Source organism: Erithacus rubecula (assembly GCF_903797595.1).
Source record: "Erithacus rubecula genome assembly, chromosome: 21".
Classification (NCBI taxonomy): domain Eukaryota; kingdom Metazoa; phylum Chordata; class Aves; order Passeriformes; family Muscicapidae; genus Erithacus; species Erithacus rubecula.
In genome coordinates this window covers 4,084,518-4,108,051 of record NC_136673.1, presented here as the reverse complement: position 1 = coordinate 4,108,051, position 23,534 = coordinate 4,084,518, and the positions used below count along the sequence as shown (strand labels likewise).

At 44.0% G+C, this 23,534-nt stretch overlaps 2 protein-coding genes across 2 annotated transcripts in view; both read left to right on the top strand.

Moving 5' to 3' along the window:
• Positions 1-23,534, top strand: part of PRRT1B (proline rich transmembrane protein 1B) — a 424,933-nt gene that overhangs the window by 333,666 nt on the left and 67,733 nt on the right. The window lies entirely within an intron of this gene.
• CFAP77 (cilia and flagella associated protein 77) overlaps positions 1-23,534 on the top strand; it is a 57,538-nt gene that overhangs the window by 11,054 nt on the left and 22,950 nt on the right. Inside the window, exons 2-3 of the mRNA XM_079324429.1 lie at positions 21,819-21,918; positions 22,354-22,570. Coding sequence (XP_079180555.1) covers positions 21,819-21,918; positions 22,354-22,570 — 317 coding nt within the window. The remainder of the gene's footprint in view (positions 1-21,818; positions 21,919-22,353; positions 22,571-23,534) is intronic.

Below are 23,534 nucleotides of genomic sequence, written 5' to 3'. Positions count from 1 at the left end.
CACCACAAACACTCCACAGAGTACTCACAGCACAGAAACTCCCTGGTGTAGCTAATAGGGTGTTTCAAGGGAAAGACTGAGCTGCCTTGGCTGGACAGTGATGAACAATTAGAGGTTGCAGGACCCAGGTGTACTGAGAAATCCACAGTTAAATATTCAGGTCAGGGAAAGTAGGCCACAGATCTAAATTGTGAATCCTAATAATCCTAATGGAATCCTAATGACCCTAACAGAGTCATGGAGGAGGACATTTTGTGCAGATTACATCTTAAGAAATGTGATGTGTTCCTGGGTGAGAGATCTTGGGCTGCATCAAATCCCTGATTGCAATGTAGGGACTCCAACTTGTTTGGAAATAAACCCAGACACTGCACAGTGGGGTCACTCACACCTCTCATGGGTGTGGGGGAGAGCAGATGAGCTCTTCTGGCCATGCACTATGGACTGCACTCCCAGCTGTGGAAACTGCTGGCTGGAAATGCTGGAGGGTTTCCTAAAAGATCAGATCCATTGGGTTAATTTCCAAAAACGTGAAATTCAGCAAGTGATAACTGGAAAAAGCAATTTCCTTTCCATGAAATGTGGGCTCTCTCTTTGTTTCCCTCCTAAACTCTCCAAATCTTCTTTTCTGAAATGCTCCCCCAGCCCACCCCCAGCTGGGGTCTCCTTGCTCACCTCCCTCCTGTCAGCACCCTTTAATTTAGGAATTTAACAAGTAATTCTAAATTGAATGCTGGAAACCTTGTGATCATATCTACCATGTCTATCCTATCAGATGTGATTCTGTGCTTTGCCTGCCCTGAAAACAAAGGGGAAGAGAGTTGAACACATGGTATCCTCAACTAGAAAGGACTCTGCTGTAAGAGGATATTGAGTTGTGTTGTAAAGTCCAATATTCCGCTTGAATTATGCCTGAATAAGGAGAAAGGACATTGTTAAAGAGCCCTAAACATTGACCACAGTGCATCTTCTTTCTTCCAAACCTTTCAGCAGTGTTGTTTTTGGCTGGTAATGATTTGGTATTGTATTTATAAGCCGTCAGGGTAATCCAGAGAGCAGCAGGAGGGGCAGTTGCCTTAAATAAAGCTTTACAATGCTGCTAATTAAAATGATCCTTCCTCTCCCTGTGATGACTAATGAGACAGAAAGAAGAACCAGGGAGGGTTAATGAAAATGTTGCTGTGAGATTCCCTATTTTTAATTGGTCTTTGTAATGTTTTAATCTTCTTTATGGTGTGGGGGTGGAAATGGAGAAATTTTCTTTCAACCTTTCTTGCACCGTGCAGCACGTGGCATTTGAAACGTCCAGTTCTAGCTTTGTATTAGGAGTCTGTAACCACAGGTCTGAGGCAGAATGTAGCCTTGAGATAGAAGAAGCAATTTCAGACTTAACTGAGACCAGAAACAAGAAGTGTGAAAGCTGGTTTTAAGCTCAAGCTTCCAAAGCTCCAAGGGAGCATTCGTACCCTGAGGACTGGGGCTAAGATCTATTGTGAAGGATTGGCACTGATGCTCAATAGTATTTACAGCTTTAGGTCATGATGCTCTGTTAAATGCAATATTTATCCCATGAGCATGTCACAGTTCACCTCAGATGTCAAGAATTCAATTAATATTCTATTTAATAGAACACACCATGACCTAACCTTTTAATACTCTTAGTGCGTCTGAGCCCTCCTTATTAGTGTCACTTTCCAACTTTCCTTCTCAGCTGATGCATCTCACAACAACTGGGATGGGGAAATTGGGAGCAGGGGGAGAGGGGAAGAGATTTAAATTACTTTTGGACCTCACTGTGAGGATTCAGCAGCTTTATCCCTTGTAAAACCTGGCTCCCAGGGGTTTAGCACACCCCGCTTTTCCCATTTTTAAGGGTTGACGTTCTGCAAGTTTCAACTTTCTGTCAATTCAAACCCACAAAAGGCCAAAATTTTTCATGGTTTGAGCTGATCCAGTTTCAAACAGCATTGCCCCTGCCTCACATTACCGAGCCTGGGGTCAGGGGAAACCATTCATGTGAGCAACACCTGCAGGATTCAATCTTTGGCTTCAGATGTTGCCTGTGAGCTGTGAGGATGGGTTATAAATACTCAGGGATTGGGAGATCAGCACTGCAGAGATTTCCCTGCATTGCATCAGGAAACTGTCTCAGGAAGTGAGATCCCTTGGATAGACCATGATTTTACAGATCAGAATAGGAAATTGGAGGGCTCAGTGAGCAAACAGGGCAGCCCTGTTCCAACATTGGGGGGGAAAATCAGAGCCACAGAACCAGGTTTTGCCATCCTTGTGCCACCTCTAATGAGCTACCAGCAGAAAGCCATAAAAACCAGTAAATTGTGTGTTTCGGTTCATATGAATTAGAAGACAGGCTGAGTAATCTGGTGGGATTTATAGCAAGCTTTTTTAAAGAACAGAATTAATTTTAAAATCTCCTAATTGGGATCTGCTTCAGGCTGATATTTTTCTGTGCAAGACCTGCGTGACACGTTAGAAATGGGAAGAACTTGAAATCAAGTGTTTTAAATTACTCTGTGTCACTGTAGCCTTCACATTTTGAGAAGAATTAAACAGCAAAGTGTTTTTGAAGGCAGCACTTGCCTTCCTTGAGGCAGGCAGGCAGGATGGGGTTAGCACAGAGAACACCTGGGAGGGGGACACACTATTACCACCCCTGTGATTTCAGCAAGATTTGTTGGGAAGATGAACCAATAAATACAGAGCCTGTACTGCAGCTCCTTAGAGTGGGAGGAAGAACAGACATTGTGCCAGATATTTTCATGCAACTATATTCATTATTTATGCAGAAGAAGAGATATTTCAGGAAAACAGAGCTGAGCCATGAGTGACAAGGTATCTTTCCAGAGCGTAGGGTGCAGGAAAATTGCAGTGGGGTTGACAGCTTCTTAATGTAGAGTCTCTATTTCACTGAATTACTGCATGTTGGCATTTCAAAAGTACAAGATGACCTATTTATTAGCTGTGAATCAAACAGAAATTACATGCTAGAAAATAAAAAAGTTGTATGTTTCTTCCGGCTGGTAAGATGCTAATCCTACAGAAATAATATATACAGAGAGGAAAACCTGGAAACAAAGGATCATCAATCACAAGGCACTAAATTTAATGTTGTAGGACCTGTATTTGTCATATAATATTGCAATCATATGTGCTTGTTCCCTTACATGTGATGTAATATTAAATGTATGTGTGTCATAATACTTTAAAATGTCACTATCCCTGCTCTGCTTAGGCTCCTATCACCCTCTTCCCTTTTGGAGAGGGAATGGTGGCTTGGAAACTTGGCTTTAACTGTGACATGCTTATAAATGGGCGAGGAGAAAGGTACCAGCTACCAAACTAAATACTAGAAACTACCAGGCCATGTGGAAAAGGCAAAAGTGGGAGGGAAAACAGTCAAAAGAGCCCAAGCAGCAGCCCTGCACTTTGCCAGAGGTAGATGCCACATCTGAAGGAAATAGCAACAGCATGCTCTTTGAAGAGTGGAAATTCAGCTTTCCTTGGGAAGTTGGATCCTTGGATCTGAACAAAGGGCCAGAAAGCAAAAGCTACAATTGTTGGATTTGCCAACTGACATTAAAATAAAGGTGGAACAAATTCCTGCATTCTCTGCCCTTGTGATCTTACATAAACAATTAGTTAAGTTGCAGGAGCAGAAATGTCCAGGCACCAACTTGGAGCAATGTCAAATGTAGCTTTATGAGTGTATTTCATGGACCTTTTAGGTCAGAAATGAAATAAGTTTATATACTTACATTTTTCACTCCAAGAATCACCATCAATATGAAAAGTAATCACTACTTTGGAAAGTCCAGATGAACTTGTATCACATACATAGTGGTTTTGTTGTTTAAACATTAAACCACAAATTGGCTGTGTAAAAAGAAGGTTTCTGCCAAGTTTCTTCTCAAACCTGGCAGTTTTGTACCCAAACCCATTTTGGAATAGCAGCTTCCAAAATCAGGGCTCTGTTATACCCCAGAGACTATGGCCAAGAGCACCAAACTCATCCTGACTTTGCAATAATCATGTTCTGAAGAGGGCAATTGAGCAACAACCTCCCAAAACAATTATAATTTCTGCTAATCCATCCATGTGGCAGGAAAGAGGAGGAGAGCATTAAAAACTGCTGCTCCAGCTGCCTGCTCCAGCAAGAAATGGAGAAAAGGAAAAATAGTACAAAAATTCCTGTTGACATATCTGAGATCCATTAGCAGAGGCAAGTGGTGAATTTGGTAAAGGCACCTTTGATTTTGCCATTCTGCCCTTCTGGGAATCTAAAACAATCTTTCACCCACCTTAAATTCAAATCAGCTTTGTAATTGATCAGCACCACTTGGATATATCTATTTTTACATATATATTCTATCAATGTAATTTTTAGGCTTTCCAATACAGCATCTGCTTCTTCACAATAGCTGAATAAAGCACATTTTGAAATACATTCTGATCCAGGTGCATTTGCAATAGAAGCAGGACAGTTATTTCAGCTTTGCAAATTCATTCCATGTGAACACATAGGATCTTGGGGGGGAAAAAAAAAATCTATACATTAGAAACATTTAATTGACCACTTGATGTTATCCCAGTCCCTCTGTGTTGAATCCAGAATGATAAAACTTAACATGAGTCTTTTTTGCTTGAATTATCCTCCTGCTCTTGCATTTATACAAGCTCCATGCTCTAATGCAAGACCCATACATTTGTCTCAGTAATTTATCTCATTTCCTTTGGAATGGTGTCCCTCAGTGGCTCAGAGAAAGTGGAGCGGTTGTTTTAATAGATTTGAGTTTTATCTGCCTCTCTATTTGCAGCAGGGCATAATAATAATAAATTATGATACTAATAAGTAGGTTGTGCAGAATGGACTACAGTGGTACCACTTCCCTCCCCCTCCAAAAAAGTAATTTATGGGTACATTCTTGTGACTTTAGGGGTGTAATAAATTATCAGGGTTCGTTTTTCCATCCAATTTGAGGCAGTGCAGCTGTGTTTTGCAAGCAATAAACTCTCTTGTTGTATTTCTTAGCTAAGCACTGAAAAACACAGTGTGATTTTTTTTCCCTCCCTTCCCAATTATTGTTGCAACGCCTGGTAGCTTCTCTGTAGTTAAGGGTTTGTCAGTGCTTCTATTATAAACCTCAATTTTCAGGGGCCTATAACTTTGCTCTTTTTAATCATAGAGGGCTAGAACTTGGTGTACATCTCTGTCAATCTGGATGGGGGTTTTTTTGTTTTTTTTTAAATGGAGAAAAGGGCAAATTTTTTAAGGAGTCCAGACCTCAAAATCTGAGCCATGTGTGGAAGTCAGACACACATGGATGTGAGTAGCTGGTAATGCTTGGACATCTTTTCAGCTCCTGAAAAGCCAGGATCCTTTATTTTGGACACATCCTGGGGCAATATTTAGATTTTAATTACATTTCTGACAATGTACTGGAAGGGTAGCACCATGTGCCACTTTCCTGCTGGAGGTTTGGAGATCAAGGATGAGTCAGCCACTTGCAGGAGCTGCCTCCTTAAAGGTGATGCCCTGCTGTTGAGTGCTGGCCCAGGGTTCAGGATGCTGAAAATACACAGGGAGTAAAGGAAACTGCAGCAATTCACCCTTCCCAAGCAGCCTCGTGCAGCCTCAGCCAACTGCATCAGCCAAAATATTGTCAGAGGGTCTCTGGATTCAAGGAGAGGTTAAGAGTCTGCCTGGGCCTGGTTCCCATCCCCATTCCTGCCCTCTGCATTCAGCCTGACACAACCAAGGGTCAAAGAAGGAAGGAAGAAAATGAGAATATACAACACCAGAACTGCACAATCTCTGCAGCAACCTCAGAGACTCGGGGCTGGGAATAGCAGTTTGTGTGTCCAGCTCTGCCAGGGAATGGTGCATTCCTTCCCCCTCTGCTAAACCTGACTGGTTGGGGGGAAAAACCCACCTGATCTCCTAGCACTGCTTTGTCCAGGTACAATAATGCCCTGAACAGGCTCTGCTCTGCATCAGGGAGCCAAACACCTTCTAACACAAGGGATTAAAAATGATTTTGGGTTTCCAGGGTGCTCCTAGGCATCATGGCAGGGAAGGAGCAGCTCTGAGCCCCTTTGTGCAGGCTGCTCCTCCAGCTGCTCATCTCAGGCTGCACAGCTCTGCCAGCTAATGCTGCTGCTCAAGCTGCCTTCTACGTGATCAGCAATTAAGCTGTGAAGTCAGCCCCTTAATATTATGTTAACATAGTTCAGTATATTAAATGTAAAACAAGTCATAATTTTTAAAGGTACCTCGGCTTACTGAGTTTAAATGAAGGCAGCAGTAGGACTATCACAGCCATATGCAAATCACCTGCATTTTAAAGCTAACAATAGATTTTGCTTTATTGTTTTGGCATTTAACGAGTGGGAAAATAATAAATTAAGCCACATGGGGAATCCCTGGTGCTTTTACAAACTGAAGCAGTGCCCATTTGGAGAGAGAACATTCCCCATTTTTCTCCCTAGCTGCATTTCTCTTAACCCACCACCTTATTAAAGCTTATAGGGCAAAATTCTCTTCTCATATTCCTCTGGCAGCTCTTAGTCCACATTCAGCTCTCCCTGCCTTCCCTGCTGTCTTTCATCCTGCCAGCTCTCTCTGCAAACAGGAAACAGAAAAAGAAGAGGAAAGACTGGCTGGGCCATAGGGAGTCAGAAGAAAGATTTTGTCATAGTTTTAGGAGGGTTACAGTAGCTATTAGAGCACGGATGCTTTTTCTGCCTGTTGTGATAGGGGATGCAGCTACCTGAGCAAGGTCCATGGGAGAAGCAGCTGCATCAGGCTCTGGTCAGCAGAGTAATGGATCCCTGCAGGATCCCAAACAGGGATCTGCAGCTGCCTGGTGTGACACCACCATGGCTCTCTGAGGTTGTGGGGCTCCCTGGGGCTGCACAGCCAAAGGAAGGAAGGGATTGAATGTTTTAGCAAGATGACCTCTCTTGTTGGAAGCATTTTTAAACGTGTCGCACAGGGCATGAGCAAAAAAATTAATTAAAACACAATTAATTGTATTTTTATTTTAACTCGCCCAGCTCTTACTGATCAAAGCCCTGAGCCAAATGTCAGGCTCAGCCATGAGGGTCACAGAATTACAGAATATCTCAGGGTGGAAGACACCCATAAAGCTGTTTGAATGGGCAGCGTTCATCTTGCCAGTGGCAATTTTGGCTCTCTTTATCAACAGTCAGACATGCAGCTGAAAGCAGATCCTATCATGGATGCTTGCTCCTGAGTGCCATCCTGGATGTGTCTTCTCCAGGCCATGCTTTTTTCAAAGTCACCAAAAGCAAAATATAGCACTTGATTGCCCCCACAGCTCCTCGGTGTGAACAAGCACAGCCCTTCCATGTGCAGAGCAGTTCAACACGTGCTTGTTTCCTGTGTTATCTGTGACAAGTATCAATTATGCACATCCATGAGCATCTCTGTATCTGCATTCCCCCAGGAACCCTTCTACCAACACCAAAGGATGGAGCAGAAATCAGGAACTAAGGCAAACCAGGCAGCCTAAAGTGAACGTGGCTCTGCAGCATTAACTGGCAACTGAAAATTGCCAGGCAGAGTGAAAATTTAAACAACAGGAACATAGAAAAATACTTTGAATGGAAACCTACAAACCTCAGAGAAATTTGGGATGTGCCTGGGGATAAATCCTCAGCCTTCCTCTCATGGCTCTGTATAATCTCTTAGAAAAGCCCCTGTGTTCTTGCCACACGTCTGTTTTCTGTCAAATGTGCTGTTTGTCCTACTCAGGGCATTTCATCAGAAGTATGTAACACCTCACATCCACCCAACATGGGGAAATTGGAGGTAGAAGGTTTGTGCAGCCCTGTGAATATGAAGCACTGCATAAGGATTATGGTTATTTTCATCATAATTCTCCACCCCTGCCTACGTTTGAAGTCAGGAATGTCTGGTGCTGAACCAGACAAGCAGAACACACACAAAAGCCCAATTAGCTCTGTATCACCAAAGCTCTTACAAACACTAATGCATTAATCATTGTAGAACTAAGAGAGGAGCACTGGTCTCTGCTCCTGGCTCAGTTCAGTCGGGTTTTAACTTGACTGATGCTGAGAGTTACATGATGAATATCATCCATTCATCCCCACTGTGCAGGAGAGGAAACAAAGGCAGAGCACCTCACTGGCCACCCTGACCTCAGTCCATGAAGTCCCTTTGTAAAATTACCAAGTCTTAGCTCAGGAACAAGCACATCCTAGGCTCAGGTCCAGAGGAGCATCAATCCTCCATGCAATGCTTTCTGTTACCCTGTTAGAAAAATCTAGATGTCACTTAAAAACATGGAAAGTCTAAATATGACATGAGAATAGACAGGGAAAGGCTAAACAGCAAAATAAGTGTTTGGTTCTGTAAGAGATGCACAAACACACAAAAGCAAGCTGGGTCTGGGAAGAGCTTTTCAGATTACTTGAACATCTCTTAAAGAAATGGATTAAAATACAGATTCCCCCTATTATTTTTCAATAATAGAAGTGCAGCACAGAACAACTCACTAGTGCCACAAACTACTTTTTCATTCCTGTTTTTGTTTCATGCTTCAATATCTTCTTCCAGCTGCTCATGTCTCCTTTTTCCTTCTCCTCACTTTGATCTATTAGTTTTCCCCAGAAATGGGGTTTATAAATCATTGTAATGCAGCCCTGGGAAAGACGGTGCTTAGTGCAGGGAGAAATACATTGCAGCTAACAGCCACGGCAGGGAGGAAAACTCTCACCTCGGAGAGGGGCTTTGGCGACAGCTTACGGATGGGGCTGGGTTATTTTATAGCTGCATTCTGCCATCGGGGGCAGGGCCACAGGGAGCGCTGCCTGCACCCCTCGGCAATATTTCAACCTTCCTTCTGCAGGCAAAAACAAACCGCCCAGGGGCTCGCCAGGGAAGGGAAAAGAGGGGGAAAAAATTGCTAAAAGAATGGGGAGGGGAGGTAGGACAGGTGGGGATGGATCCCTGCTTTTGCACTATCAAATCTTTTTTTGTTGTTGTTGTTGTTTTTCCCTTGCACCCTGGAAAAATGCTAATTTCGTGCAGGTCCCATCCATTGGCAGCAGTGGCAGGATCCAGCTCGCCCAGGAATATTTCCACCCCTTTGTGCCCCATTGCTTTTGTGTTCCCATTTTGTACTCAGGAAACTTTGTTGTTGGAGGGCATCAGGACAGGGTTGAGCCCAGTGTTGCTCCTTGCTGAAACTGAGGATCCCACAGGAGCCACCCACCCCTCCACTGCTGCCCCACTTTGATCCCCATGAGAGCAAATGCAGATGCTTTTTTGTTGTTCAAAAATCTTTTTGTGCTTGAAACCTAAGGATTGAGCATCTCTCCCCAGGCAGGATTCTGAAAGTTGGCTATTGTTATTAAAATCATCATCTAGAATATGAAGCTGGGAGCAGTGCAAGGCTGGGCTGGTCACAGGGTGATTTCAAACCAGCCTTTCCAGGCCAGATTGGTGGAAGGGCTGTTTTAGTGTTCATGGCCAACCTGGGTGAAGGTCTGAGCATCTTCCCAGCACAGGGACATCCCCTGAGTCCTCTCCTGGGAGTAAGGGTGAGTTCTAAACACAGAAAACCCCACATCATCACACAGCCAGAGAGACAAACCATTGTCAGCAGAGGTTTACACACTTACCTCCTACCCTGGAGTGCAGCATGGATTTGGGGAACCCATTGCCAGCCCTATTTAATTAGGGAGGAAATCATCCTAACTTCCCAAGGGCAGCACAGTCACATGCAAGCTACAGGCAGCACTTTGAAGCACTTGCTGTGTTTTTAGGATCAGAAGCTCCTAATAAGACCACCCTGGGCAGACACACCATCCTTTAGTTCCAAAGCACACAAAAGAGACACCATGCTGGAATCTTACCTCTGTCTTTAACAAAGCATTACCCCCTCCTCACCCTCTTCCCCATAATTGCCTTGTTATTGTCATTGGTGCCATTGTTCATTGGCTTGGCCCTAGAGAGGCCCGAGGGAGCAGTTCTGCCTTAGCTAAACCAATATCTCCTGCAATAACCCCCTGCAGTTTCCCCTTTGCTATCCCATGTTGAATAAATCCTCCATCTCTGTTTGCTGAATGATCATAAAGACATGATTGAAGTTTCAGATTTATGGTTTCCTTCGAATCCAGGAGTAACTCCAATAATGCCAGAGCCTGTTTGCTGACTGTTTTCTGACAGGATTCGCAGAAAGGGAGATTTGTAAGAGCAAAAACAAGAATGCAGAGATTAGAGGCAGGTGTTTTCCATGCAGTGCACACATATGCAGTCATGTAGAGGGGTTGGACTCACACACACAGAGCAGTCTCTGCCCAAGGATCTCTCTGTGGTTCCCAAGCACCCTGCCAGGCAGGGTGTGCACACAATATTTCACTCTAACAGCAAATCTGTCTCCAGCAGCCACACAAGGGAGCCACAAGAATTGGTTGCTGTGTAAAGGAGGATCCTAACTAAAGATCTCTCTCAGCTGTACTGAAAACTAAAGTGGCTGCTGAAGGCTGGCAGAGGGCTCTGTGTTAAGGTGGTCCTCACTGGCAGCCTCAGCTCCCTCAGAACTGGGTTCATGCAATCCCCTGGATGCCCTGGATGCTCTTTGGGGAGTGCAGAGAAACCCTCTGGCTCCTGTGGGAGAACATCCCAGACGTTTCCTCTGATCAAAGCAGCAACACCCAAAAAAACCCCACCAAAGGGGCACAGCACTTAGAGAGAAAAGCAGCTGCCTCTTGAGAACACCCAGCCTTGCACCTCCCTGCTGAGGCAACAGCCTCCCAGGGGATCTGGTGCAGGATTGTGACCTTCAAGTTGGGATAATGATCACCCTCCCCAAAGCTGTTCTTGGCTCTGGGTATCCTCCTTTCCCTTCAGCCCAGGCCAGCAGCATTTAGTGAGTCATCTCCATTATACAGCTGGATCCTGGGAATTGCACAGCATGGGGCACATTGCTATTCAGATTCAGGTCAATATTAGTTTTTTAATGAATAAACCACTGCAAAGCTGCAGTGAAAACAAAGTTTGTGACTTTGGTGTCAAAAAATCTGAACAGAGCCTTCCCTCAGCCTTGTGGCCACAGCACATTTGCTTTTCCCTGACTCACAGCCATTTATGTTCATTCCCACTTCAACAAAAACCTATAAAACTCTTACAGTGTGATGCAGTCCTAAATTAAATGCACTTTAACATTGCTATATAACAAGGGAGTCTTTGCTCTTTTAAATTAATGCATGCAGCTGAGAAGGGGACCTTTCCTGGAAAATTTATTCCCCTTTATTTGGAGAAAACCCCACCTCATTCCACCTTCTCTGAGAGCAAAGATGATTTTGTGTGTTATAATGAGGAATTTGTAATAATGAGAGCATTGTGTGTTGGAGTAACTACGAAGCCAACACCACAAGACTTCTGTGAGCAGCAGTGTTTGTGTGATGGATGGTAATATTTTTCCTCAGTGCATTACAAAAGAAAAAAAGCAAGATAAAAATATCTTCCATTTTCTCCCTAATTTGTAGTTTTCTGGTGTTAGCAAGGCTTATAAGACACATGCTCCCAATTAGCTGCTCCTCTTAATTTAAATGCTTCATAAATTATCTCCTGCGCTTGTGGATTATCACTTCATAATGCGAGTTAGCATTTAAATAAATAGCTGTGATGTAGGAAATTAGAGAGGTTTACAGTCTGAGGCAGCAGCATAATGAAGGAAAATACCACAGCAGCTGAACAGGGGTTGGGAGAGATGTGATGAGGCAGAGATTTTTTTTTTTTTTCCCCCTTTTACCTTTTAGCAACCAAATTTGGACTGCAGCAGAAAATATGGGTCAGAACTCCAGCAGAGCAGGAGCCTTTTGTAATGGCTGAACACGAAGGGAACATGGAGAATTCTCAAGCACATGAAATGTCTGATTTAGCAAATATGATGCAATTAGGAAGTGACTTTTTTGAGCCAACTCTTGGTTGCCTCTGAAGGTTGCTCCTTTGAAAGCAATTGGGCTGCTCATGTATGTCATACCTGAGCAGTGCCCAACTACTTATGTTCTATCTTTAAAAAAAAAATAAATATAGGACTGGAGAGAAAAACAGCAGAACAAAGCAGAGCCGGAATTGTGTTGAGAAAATTTGGTGGGGAAAGTAATGAGGGAGTCAAATGTAGAACTATGGGGAATTTTAGAAATATATATATATATAAGGAGAGAGTGAAGAAAGCAAGCATTAATTTGTGAGCCACATAACTTTCACCACGTTTTTAGCACCATTAATAAGATCAATCTATGGGCAATGAGAGCTTTTGAGCATTGGCAGCAACTCCCCAATGCTATTTCATCCCAGTTTCACAATTATCGTCCAAAATGTAGAAAATTACAAAGACAGGGCAGGGAAAAACCTCATGACAGCTCCTTGGAGGATTATGGCTCTGTCCAGTGCTTGCTGGTCTTGCCTTTGGTGTCACTGCTGCTTTTTCTGCCACAGGAGAAAACCCTGGGCAGGGATCAACCCTGTTTGGCTGCCACTGAGCTCCTCAGGAGCTGAAATTAGGCACCAGTGGGCTCAGGACCCTTTGGTGTTTGTCTTGCACAGCACCCAAGCTTGAGCACTGCAGCTCTGGGAATTTCAGCTATCACAGCTCCCTGCTTGCTCACACACACACAAAATGTCAAAATCACGGATATTTTTTTCAAAAACATTGGAAAATCATAGAAACTCTGACAGCCTTGACCAAAGTCCAGCCTTAGGCAGGAGTAAAGTTATTAGTTGCCTTATTTCCTGGAGAAAGCCTGACACATTAGGATTTCACAGCAGCTGGCTGTAAGTGTAATGGGCAGGGTGTGATTTTGCTCGCTGGGTTTTGCAGTTACATTTCAGCAGGTTGAACACATTTTGCTGTAGGACACAGCAAATGATTCAGGCAGCTTCTTGCATCAGCACAAGGCCCTCAGTGCTTAATGGGAGTTGTGGCCAGCCCACAGCACAATTTGGGTGTCTGCTGTATTTAATATTCTTCAAGAGCAGGGGTCAAATTGTCTCCTCATTTCCATCCCTACAACTCTGCTGCTCCCAGAGGAGTTGCACTTCTCTGAACTCCCCAGGAATGAACGTGGGCAACTGGACTGAGATGTGCTGGAAGAAGATTTCTGCCTGGACCCCTCAGGACTCAGGTGGAATCTGCAGCTGCTGCTTTGAGACTCAGCTCACCCTGCAGAGAGTTCAAGGCAGCACAGCAGGTGCCTTGTTTCATCCTGCAATTTTCTATTCCAGCACGTAGTGTTTAGAAAGTGAAAAAAGGGACTGATCCCACTCCAACATCTGAAAGTTTGCAGCTCTTCATCTCTCCAAGTTTCCAGGTGCTAAAAGAAAGGCTCTGGGGGCCAAACTGTACCTGTGCTCAGCCCTGAAGTGGCTCTGTCCTCTGGGGCAGATTTGCATCTCTGTTATCACTTTGTCTTCTGAACCAGGCAGGAATGGCCACAGGTGCTCCTGGCTTATTCTGTGCCTGAACCTCCTAAGCCTCAATTTCTCTGGACTATGAGCACACAGAAACCAGCTCTGCTGTCCCAGCTGCAAGGGCTCTTCAGATCTAAGAAAAACCTGGCAGAAATCTTGAATTCTGAATGCAGGAGACAGGACTGGAAGCCCCAGGACTGGATTCCTTCAGGGAGATGGTGCCACCTTTTTCTACAGAATCACCTTTTCTTCCTAAAGGGCATTTTAAATAATAAAATTGGAAGCTGCTGCATATCTTTCCAACTGATCTACTAATCATATTTCTTCAAATTTTATATCCCTGACCCTTGTAAAGGGATTGCAAGGAAGGCATTTTTTAAGCTGCATTTTAATAAGTCAATATGAAAGCTCAAAATTATTTAAAGCTTCTTAAATAGGATTATATTTGATTTCTTGTGGGAATAGTGAGGGATAGTCTAGTAAAGACGTTCTGTCCTGCTGAGGTTTTATTACATTAAAGAAACAGCATCCTTTTTTAACAGCAAAAACTTTATCTATTCTCTAATGAAAATGGAGATTATTTCTACACATGAGGTGACTGAAGTTAGTAAGTTCCTGCATCTTTAATCAGAGATTAGAGTTTCTCCTTGAGTGAAAGCTGAGAGATTCCTGAACCAGAGGTTCGCCTGAATTTAACAAGTTGTCTCCTCGTCTGAAATATTTGAATTTTCTTCAAGAGGTACCACAAGTGTATTGACTTCAGACAAATTCTGCTGTGAAATAACAGGTAGCTCTCAAGGCAGCCAGTATCTCATTTGCAGCCAGGGATTTAATTTGGCCTAAGAATCAGAGGTCTGTGCTGCTGGGGAACTATTTTACTATATAGGAAATGTCATATCCAGTCTGCTCTGAAAGGGCCACAGTCAAATTCTCACTTGAATTCAACTCCTTTAATGTCAGTGTGACTTATATGAAGGCCATACAGGCAGCACTTAGCTTTGCATGTTCTATTGCAGCCAAATAAAAGCAGGGGAGTTAAATAAAAACTACCTGGGTGAAGTTGGAGCAGCAGCAGGGAGTTACATGGTGTAAGCAGCAGCCTCACTGAGCTGAGCTGCTCTGGACATAATCTGGGCCAACATCTGGCCTTGGGAACATAAAGGGATTTTTCCTGAAGTAGCAGATGGGGAGGTTCAAAGAACAGATATTATAAAGGATTAAACACAAAGAAAGGTCATAACTGCTGCAAGGGGACAGAACCTTAAAAAAAAAAAAAAGAAAAAGAAAAAAGAAAAAGAAAAGCAAACCAAAAAATGAAGCCATTGTCCATTCTCTTTAAAAATGAGAGAATGTTCTCTCATTCTGAAGTAGCTCACAGCCCTCTCTCAGCTAAACCTGTGTCCTCACTGAAGTCACTGAGCAACAGCATTCCCTGGCAGAATTTGACTTCAGGGTCTGCAGGACAGGAGGTATCCCCAGGGCTGTGGCACTTTGGGAAATGACAGCCCCACTACACCCCTTCCAGCTCCTCTCTGCCCCCACTTTTCTCTGGGAAGTCAAAAGCAAAGGTGGTAAAATTGCTTTTTTTTTGCCAAGGTGCTGCATGCTATTCTGCCCACATTATACCCTGAGCTTCCAAAGCTGCTGCCACATCACAGACAGAATTATTTTCCTGATTTTCCCACATTGATCAGTCATCTATGCTTCATTTTCCCAGTGATGTTGCTTGTAGGGAGAGCAGGAACTCAGAGAGCTGCTTCTCCATCCAGCTGCCCCAGGACCACCCCATGCTGTCCCAAACCTCCCTGCCATTGTCCCTGCATGTCCTCAAATCCATCCCAGGCTCATTCTGTCTCTTAGAGGTGAATGGTGGTTGTAGCTCAAGAAAAATCAGGCACAGGTAAGACCTCACTCAGCAGCAGCTGTAACCTGCACATTCATTTAGCCTGAATAACCCTTCCCTCCTGCCAAGGGCTTTGTCTTCTGAATATAGCCCACGTTTTTCCTCAGGACTGAGAGCAGGCAAGGGCTGATGTGAACTTCACAAGCTGTGACACCCTCTACAGAAACACATGTGCTTCTTTGACCTTCAGTGCTGGCACAAAACCCTTACACAGACACAAATTTATCTGAAAGTCAGGAGCAGATTTAATAGAGCAGGAGAAGATCGTTTTCAATATTTCCATCTCAATTATAGTCAAACACCTCTGTGAGTCTCAGCCTTTGGGGCTGTACCTGGGCTGGCTGCTCCCAGCAGCAGAATCAGCAGAAATAGCACAACTGGGCAAGGTGTTGGTGATTTATCAATGCTGAAGTAATTCATCCTGACACGGAGGCACTGAGGAGGAGCTCAGGGTCCAGCAGGTGCCCCCCAAAGACCTGAGAGTTATACAGTGCCACACATCGACAGTGGCAGACCTGGGATCTGACTCCTTAGCAAAAAAAATCTTGTTGTTTTTTTTTTTTTCTAAAGCCATTTTCAAGCAGAAGGAAGCAGCCTTGTTATAGAGAAAGGCAGTTTTAACAGTTGCAGTGCCCTGCTGCTAAAATTGTCCCTCTAACAGCACATTATCTACTAAGTCCATAAAGATAATTATGATTTATGATAACTGACTAGGATTCAGAGTCTCAGAATTTTGGGGCAAACAGGATTTTAAAATAGAGAACTAGAAGGTAAATACACCATGAAGACAAATGCAAGTATTGTGTACGCAAATACTTTCATATCTGCCTGGCCCTTTAAAACCAAAATGATAGAGTTCATTTGCATTTAGATCTCTTTGGCTCCCTCTTTTCATCTAAAGACAAATCCTCACAAAGGCTGCTTAATTAGACCAAATTAGATTTCCACCTAGTGGCTTGTCATTCATTAGAAAACGCTGTTCTTTTTTTCAGTTTTGGTAATTATAAGCTGGTCTCGCAGTGTTCACTTCAGGTTCAAAGTCTGACTTGCATTCATGATTTTGTGCAGATGAGAGGAAAATTATTCAGTCCCATCAAGTCTCCCCATTTTACAAGTTGGATAAAGATCATCGCTGGAGTCTTTTATGTAATGGGGTATACTCTTTCTTAAGTCTTTAATGATTAATTGTAATAGTGTAACTCATGGTAATTTTCAAGACTAAGTGCAAACAGTTGGAATGTACAGTGACTGTATCAGGCAGTGGGTGATTCCCTGGACTGGGGGTTCTGTGTGTGGCCCTTGCTTGTTGGTGTTCTGCCCTGTTGGGAACAAGAAAATGGTTCCAGGGGTTGTGCAGGGAGAGGCTGGGCTGGAAGTGCTGTCTGCCTTCTCCCACTGCCCTCTCAAACCCAGCAGGGGGACGCCTCTGCTGCCAGCCCTGCTCACAACGCGGCTTCCAGGGGGGAAAATCGTTCAAATCCACACCTGACATTCAAAGGTTGGTGTCTAATCAGGCTGCAGCTCCCAGGGCAGGTCAGTCAGCAGCACGGGTTAGTGGAGATTGCACTTGCAGATGTGCTCTGGGTTAGCAGTGTGGCTGACCTGTCTGGAGTATCTGCAATGGAAGGAGTTGAACTCACAGCAAGATCCTTGAGCTTTGACATTTCTGACTCCAAGGGCAGCAGTTTGCCCAACCAGCACCCTTTTCTCTGGAAAGAGAAAGATTCTTACACTGCTATAGAAAACTAGGATGACTTGGTCTCACTCTCTTCTCTCCAAACTCCATTCCCTTTGCTGTCCTGCGTAGGCACACTGATTCCCTGCCTCAGTTTCCCCTTTATTACAGAGTAGTAATGCTCAGTGGCATTCTTTGAAGCTTAATAAATCAAGGACAGATCTTATGGTGGTCCATCAAGCAAAACTTCCTTTGGCTTTGACCTTTAATGCTTATGAAAAGCTTTGAAGACAACTGCCAACTTATTATTAATAATCTTCTTGGGAGTGGAAGTTACAAGCAGCTGGCACCAGGCAGCCCAGCAGCCACCAGCCCCTGCTAGGATTTCTTCTGCACTAACAAACCCAGATTTTTCAGGTGTGTTTTTATAACAGCATTCTTGTTTTCTTTCTTTTTTCTTTTTTTCTTTTTTTTTTTTTGTAAGAAAGTAAGTTTTTCCTTCCACCTTTAAAAAAAAAAAAAATCTCATCAAATTTGCCTTTCTCAAAACACTGAACATTCCCTTTCTCATCTACCTAAACCTGATGTTGAGTTACTGTCCCCCAGAGGCTTTCAGTAGCTCAGTTCTGATGTATCCCTGCACTTTGTAGCTCACTGCCTTCTTAGAGTGTAATCAAACATCAAGCTAAGTAGCAAATAAATCTCCCGATCTCATAAGCTGCACAGCAAGATCATGTAAATGCAAATGAAGGGCTTGATTTCAAGCTGTCGTGGGGGGAAGGAGGGAAAAATGCTGGGCCTTGTCACTGCAATCACTTCACTCTGCAAGTGCAGTAAATCTGCAATAATAATAGTAATGGCAGCGTGACGGGAGGCTTTACTGTACAAGGGGGTGTCATGAAAAGGGGAACAGAAGGTAGGAAGGAGGCAGGGCCTGGCAGGCTAAAAATGCACCAGCACAGAGTTTGCAGGTGTCCACAGGGCAGAGCCAGACAGGAGGGGATGGGGCAGCCCAGGCTGAGCTGCAGCACAGAGGATTTGTGGGTTTGCCCAGCATCCCCTCCCAGGGAAAGGCTGCAGAGGCAGGGAGTAAAAATCCACATCTCAGTCTCTTTCTGTGCCTCTCTGTGTGGATACATCTCTCACCTCTCTCAGACATCTTTAGAAAATTGGTGCAATGTGTGTTGCTGGGCCATGAACACCGGGGAATGGAACACAAGTCTTGCAACAAAACCTGGAATCCTTAAAAATTCTGCATCTCCTCAAGCCTTTGCAACACCTGCACCTCTAGAAACAGACCCCTTTCAGAGCCTTCCTCTTCCTTCACAACAAACATTTTAAAACACTCAATTACAAATCCAGGGCTCAAGCCCAGGGCTGCACAGATCAGAAACTCCCTGGGGATAACTCAGTACATTCCACTTTTCAGCCAAGCAAGGTATCCCCAGTGATCAAACACCCCCAGCACTGCACCATGACCAGTGGGAGCATGGACCCTCCAAACTCAGCCCAGACACACCTGGCTCAACCAGGGAAATGATCATGTCCAAGGGGAAAGGATGCATCAGCCAAGCCCTAAAAGACAGTTTGAGTGAGCAAACAAAGCCTCAGCACACACCTCTTACACCCTGAGAGGTGTTGATCTCTGCTGGGTGCTCTGGGAATGCTTCAGGAGAAGGTCTAGAGCTGTCTTTTCCAAACTGGCTGGATAAACAGCATTTAGGATGCTGGATTTTTCTCACTGAGGTCGTAAAGGGAGAAAACTTGCAGAAGGTACCCAGAGAAAATTAGGACCGCCTGGGATGCAGAGAGAGACGGTTTTAATTAGAGCCAAGAGGTGGGAAATAAGGCAGAGAAATGACATCTTAATGAGGTTTAATGAAGTTGTCTGCTGATGGGCACAGCTGTCAGACAGATCTGTATTCCAGCCAAGCAGCTTTGTGACAGGCTAAACCTGAACACAGGGAATGGTGCTGGAACTGGGGGAGAAAGGGAAAAAAAAGACCTTCTGCATCAACTTTGTCTCAGTTTCCCCACTGCTTTATGACAGAGCACACCTATAATGCCCCAGGACAAACAAATGAAACCAATCCATGAGCTGGAAGCAGCATTTTGCTAATTTATGAACGAGAAAGGCTGTAATTGTGGATTACACTAAGGAAGATTCATTCCTGCTGCATCCTTCTCCTTCTTTGCTTTCGTAGGTAAAAGATGTTGGCAGGCAACCAGAGTCCTCTGAGTTCGTTGATTTTTCTTCAGGCACAGATTCTCTCCATGTTCAACACATTGGACCAGTTTTTTTTTTTTTTAATTAATTATCCAGCACCTTCAGCTTTATTTATTCAGTGCAAAGTGACTGTAAAATTCCACCTGATCATAAAAGCAAACAGCATGCACTCACTTTGTGATGGAGTAAACACCCAACTGTGTCAACTTCAGCTGCTCTGCAGAAGGGACTCTTTAAATCCCATAATTTCTTCCATTCTACAGAGTTCTGCACTCGAGGGTGTGGAAGCAGCTTTGCCACAGGTTACAAACCTCTCTCCTTCCCTGCAGTTTCTCAGTGATTTTTGTGCCATCTGACACACCTTTGCCTCCATAGCAGATTTCTGACCTCACTTCCCTGATTTGTTGTCAGAACCCAGGCAAACACCTTTTCTCATGCACCTGAGGAAACTCACACCATTTCCCTTGTACACCAGTGACAACCAGTCTAAAACCAGCTGTAAATACAGGACCAGTTCAGTAATGAAAGCTCCTTTATCATCACTGGCAGAGCTTTCCACAAGCTCCCACCAGAATGAACTCATGGTTTGTCACTGCCCATGGCACCACAGCCATGGTGGCACTAAAACCCCATTAAAACCCCTCTAAAACCCCACTAAAACCCCATTAAAACCCCACTCAGTCCCCTGGTGCTCAGTGCTGGACAGGGGACAGTCCCTCCCTGTGCTGCAGGCTCACAGGAGGCAGGTGGGGAAATGCAGCTGTGGCTGCATCACATCACTGGGTCAGTGGATTTTAGATTTTAGAAAGGGCTGTTTGCAACAAAGCATCTGTATTTTTGCACAGAGCAGGTTCCTAAAACTCATTTTCTGGTCAACTCGTGCTCCTGAAATGCCACACATATTTTAGAGTGTCACAAGTGTAAAAGTTTGAGAATTACAAGCACATTTTAGAGCCCTCTGGAAAGGTGCCTGTTCTGGACAGGGATTATTAACCCTCACTCTCCAGGCAAAATGGGCTCAGAGAAAGTTTTGCCTGAGTTGAGGGTGATGCAGAAGAAAATAAAGGGGAACTGCTCTGAGGTCCTGGCCAGGGTTTGCATGGTGCTGACTGGGAGCAAAAGGGAAATTTTGGTGTGGATGATGCTCCTACACAAGCAGATCCGGTGAGCTGGGTCCCTTTTCAACCTGCACAGCCTCAGCCTGGTGGTTCATCTGCAGTTTTCTTTTTACTGTATCTCTGCAGAAAGAAGTTCTTTTATTGTTTATTTTTAGTTTTAATTATACATTTTAAGATTACTGTTTATTATGCATTTTTTATTGGTGTTTTTATGTTGTTTACGTGTTTTTGTACGAGTTTTTTAGGTACAATGATTAGTTGCTGGTTAGAATTTTGTTGTTTGTTTGTATTTTGGGTTTTTTAATTTTAGTATTTTGGTTTTTTAGGATTTTTTTTCCTTGATTTAGTATAACTTATGTTTTGAAGGGTTTAAATAAGTTGTAGAAAAATACTTAAAAATTATTTATTCTGTGTACTTGTTATAAACATAGGTTTAAACTAAGAAATATATAGAAAAACAGGCATGTGAAAAACCAGTAAAATATGCAAAAAAACCCAACTAGGTAGTAAAATATGGAGAAAAACAGTTAAATATAGTTTGGCTGGTGCATCCAATACAGACCATGGCCCAGACTTGTTCAGCATCACTACACCTAACACCCTTCCCATGGAAAATAACCTGTCCCAAAGCAGCCACATCCTGCCCTCAGGGCTCCTGGGGACTCTGCTCCAGCTTTGCCTGTGCCAGGCTCTCTCCCCTTCCCTCCTCACCACCTCCCTTTCAAGCAGCAATGAGGCTTCAAGACACATCCTGCAGTGATTTCACCATGGAGATGGGAGGATGGAGACAGAAGGGTGAGGGGAGGTCACTTAATCCCACAGACACCACCAGGCTGGGACACACATGAGCTGGGGAAGAGTTCATTTGGAAACTAAATAGAAATGTTGTTATTGAGCTGAAGTTCTCTCCTTTTTTCATCCCCCCTTATCCTCCTCCTGCAGCATGCCTTGTGTCTTGATTATTCCCAGGCAGGAGCAGCCATGTGATTGTGCCTGGGGAAATGTACGTCAGTTTTCTGGGAGGATGCACAACTTGGAAATGAAATAACTCAATGTAAAGTTAAGACCAGCTGCTGCTTCCCCAGCAGCCACCACAGCTGGGCATCCCCACCAAAGGAGAGATTAACCAAACAAAAGGATTTCAAGTCCATCTCTATTGAGTCAGGATCCCTATTTCCAGCAAGGCTAGGTCTCTTTATAACTCAAACCCAAACTTGTGTGAAATTCAGCATTCTTTAGGCTTCAGCTCCTTTCTGCACTGTGGGGTTCAAGCCCTTGCCAAATGGACACTCCTGGTACTTGTGGCCATGTTCTGTCACAAACTTCTGTTTTCAGGGGCTTTATCTTATTAGAAAAGGGCTTTATGCTTATCTATTAATGCTCTATATGCTTCTCTTTTCCCTTTTCTGCAGCCAGAACTGGGGAAGCCCATGAGAAACTGCTACTCCCTGCCTGGCCTTGATTTTACCTATGGGATGTACACACACAAGAGAGATGGAGGAGTTGCTGAAGGTAGGACACTGCCCCCAAAACACAGACCTGCCACAAAGTCCTAATGCTAGCAGGAAATCTCCTCTCCTTCAATACTCCTTATCAAGCTGGAAGTGCAGAACTCCAACATTTACCCACTTTCATTAATATCACTCCAATTGTTTGGTGACAGTGATATTTCTCTGTCACATTGGAAACTTTCAGAGGCTCCTTGAGAACCCAAGCAGGGAGGGTGCACCTGCAAAGGGTGATGCACTGTCAGAACTTTGCTTTGTGCTTTCAGGGACAATTTCCCTGTAAAATCAGATATCTTGAGCAAACCAGGGTGGAGAGTGAGAAGATATCCAGTTGAAACAGGATATGGGATGCAGTGGGGTATGAAGGAACCCCACACATCAACCTGCTTTCCCAAACTGAGATTCCTCATGTTTTTTCTCTATTCCCTTCCCTCTCCAGCCATAGGCCACTGGGATTCAGTGAAGGCCAAGCCTCACAAAAGGGTGATGCCCAGAGATTTTGTGACCATGGGCCGTGGGGCTGTGGATGAAGGCTGCACCAAAGCCAGAGAGTTTGCTCTGTACTACAACTACAAGGACACCCGCTGCAAAGACAAGGATATTCTCAGACAAGGTGGCCAGATCCTTCCAGACATGACTTTTGGCAGGCCATCACGGTAAGGGGGAATGAAATTATCCCTTCCTACCCTCACACCTACATCTCTCCCCAATCTCAGCTACCACAGTCCCCAAAACAGAAGTTGGGTGTGCTGAGTCTGATGACACTTCTGCCAGATAATCAACTACCTCAATCTAACATACATGCCACAACACAGCCTTGTTTCACCTGTGGTACTAAGGGCTTGAAGCCTCTTAAAAATATCTTCAATGCCAACCCTTTAATCTAAAGGAATGTGAAGAGCTGTCAGCCAGAAAATTGGCATCCCAGGGTCAGAAAATCAGAGCAAGAGCATTTCTACCTGTCTGCACTGGTTGAAATACTCTGATGGAGTTAAAGATCAGTTCAAGTTCTTTATTCTGCTCTCTCCCATTTAATTCATTGCACTGCTCTAGACAGAAATTGGGAGCAGAGCAGGATAGAGGCAAAAAAGCTTCTCCCTGCCAGTGTAACTCCAGCACAAACCAGTGCTCAAAGCCTCTGGAAGTCCTGCTATTGCTGGAGCCCAGGGGGGTTTCTTGTTCTGTGCAGGTCTGGACCAGACATTAGGTTTTATTTTAAGAGCCAGATAATAATCACTACCAGAAAAATAACAGCTACAAATTCTAGAGAAAAGACATGATGGACTGCACCGTGTATTTTACATGATAGTAAATGGGCTTTGCATATGCAAATTGAATGGATTTTAAAATGGTATTTAATGACAATTTTCGTAGCAGACATTAACATTAATTGCATCAAAATGAAAATGTAGCATTAGCTTGCTGTTAGCTGCAAATGCCCCAGCTATAAAGCTTTATCTTTATCAGTATCAGCCCTCACCGATGTGACAGGGCTGCTCTGCAAATTGCAGGCAAAAGGGCTTTTATGTTGCAAAAGTATCCCCCAATGCAGGGCAAAATCAACATCAATTTTGCTTTATTTCTTCATAAACGGAGGTTAAATGGCTGCCTGGAAGAAGC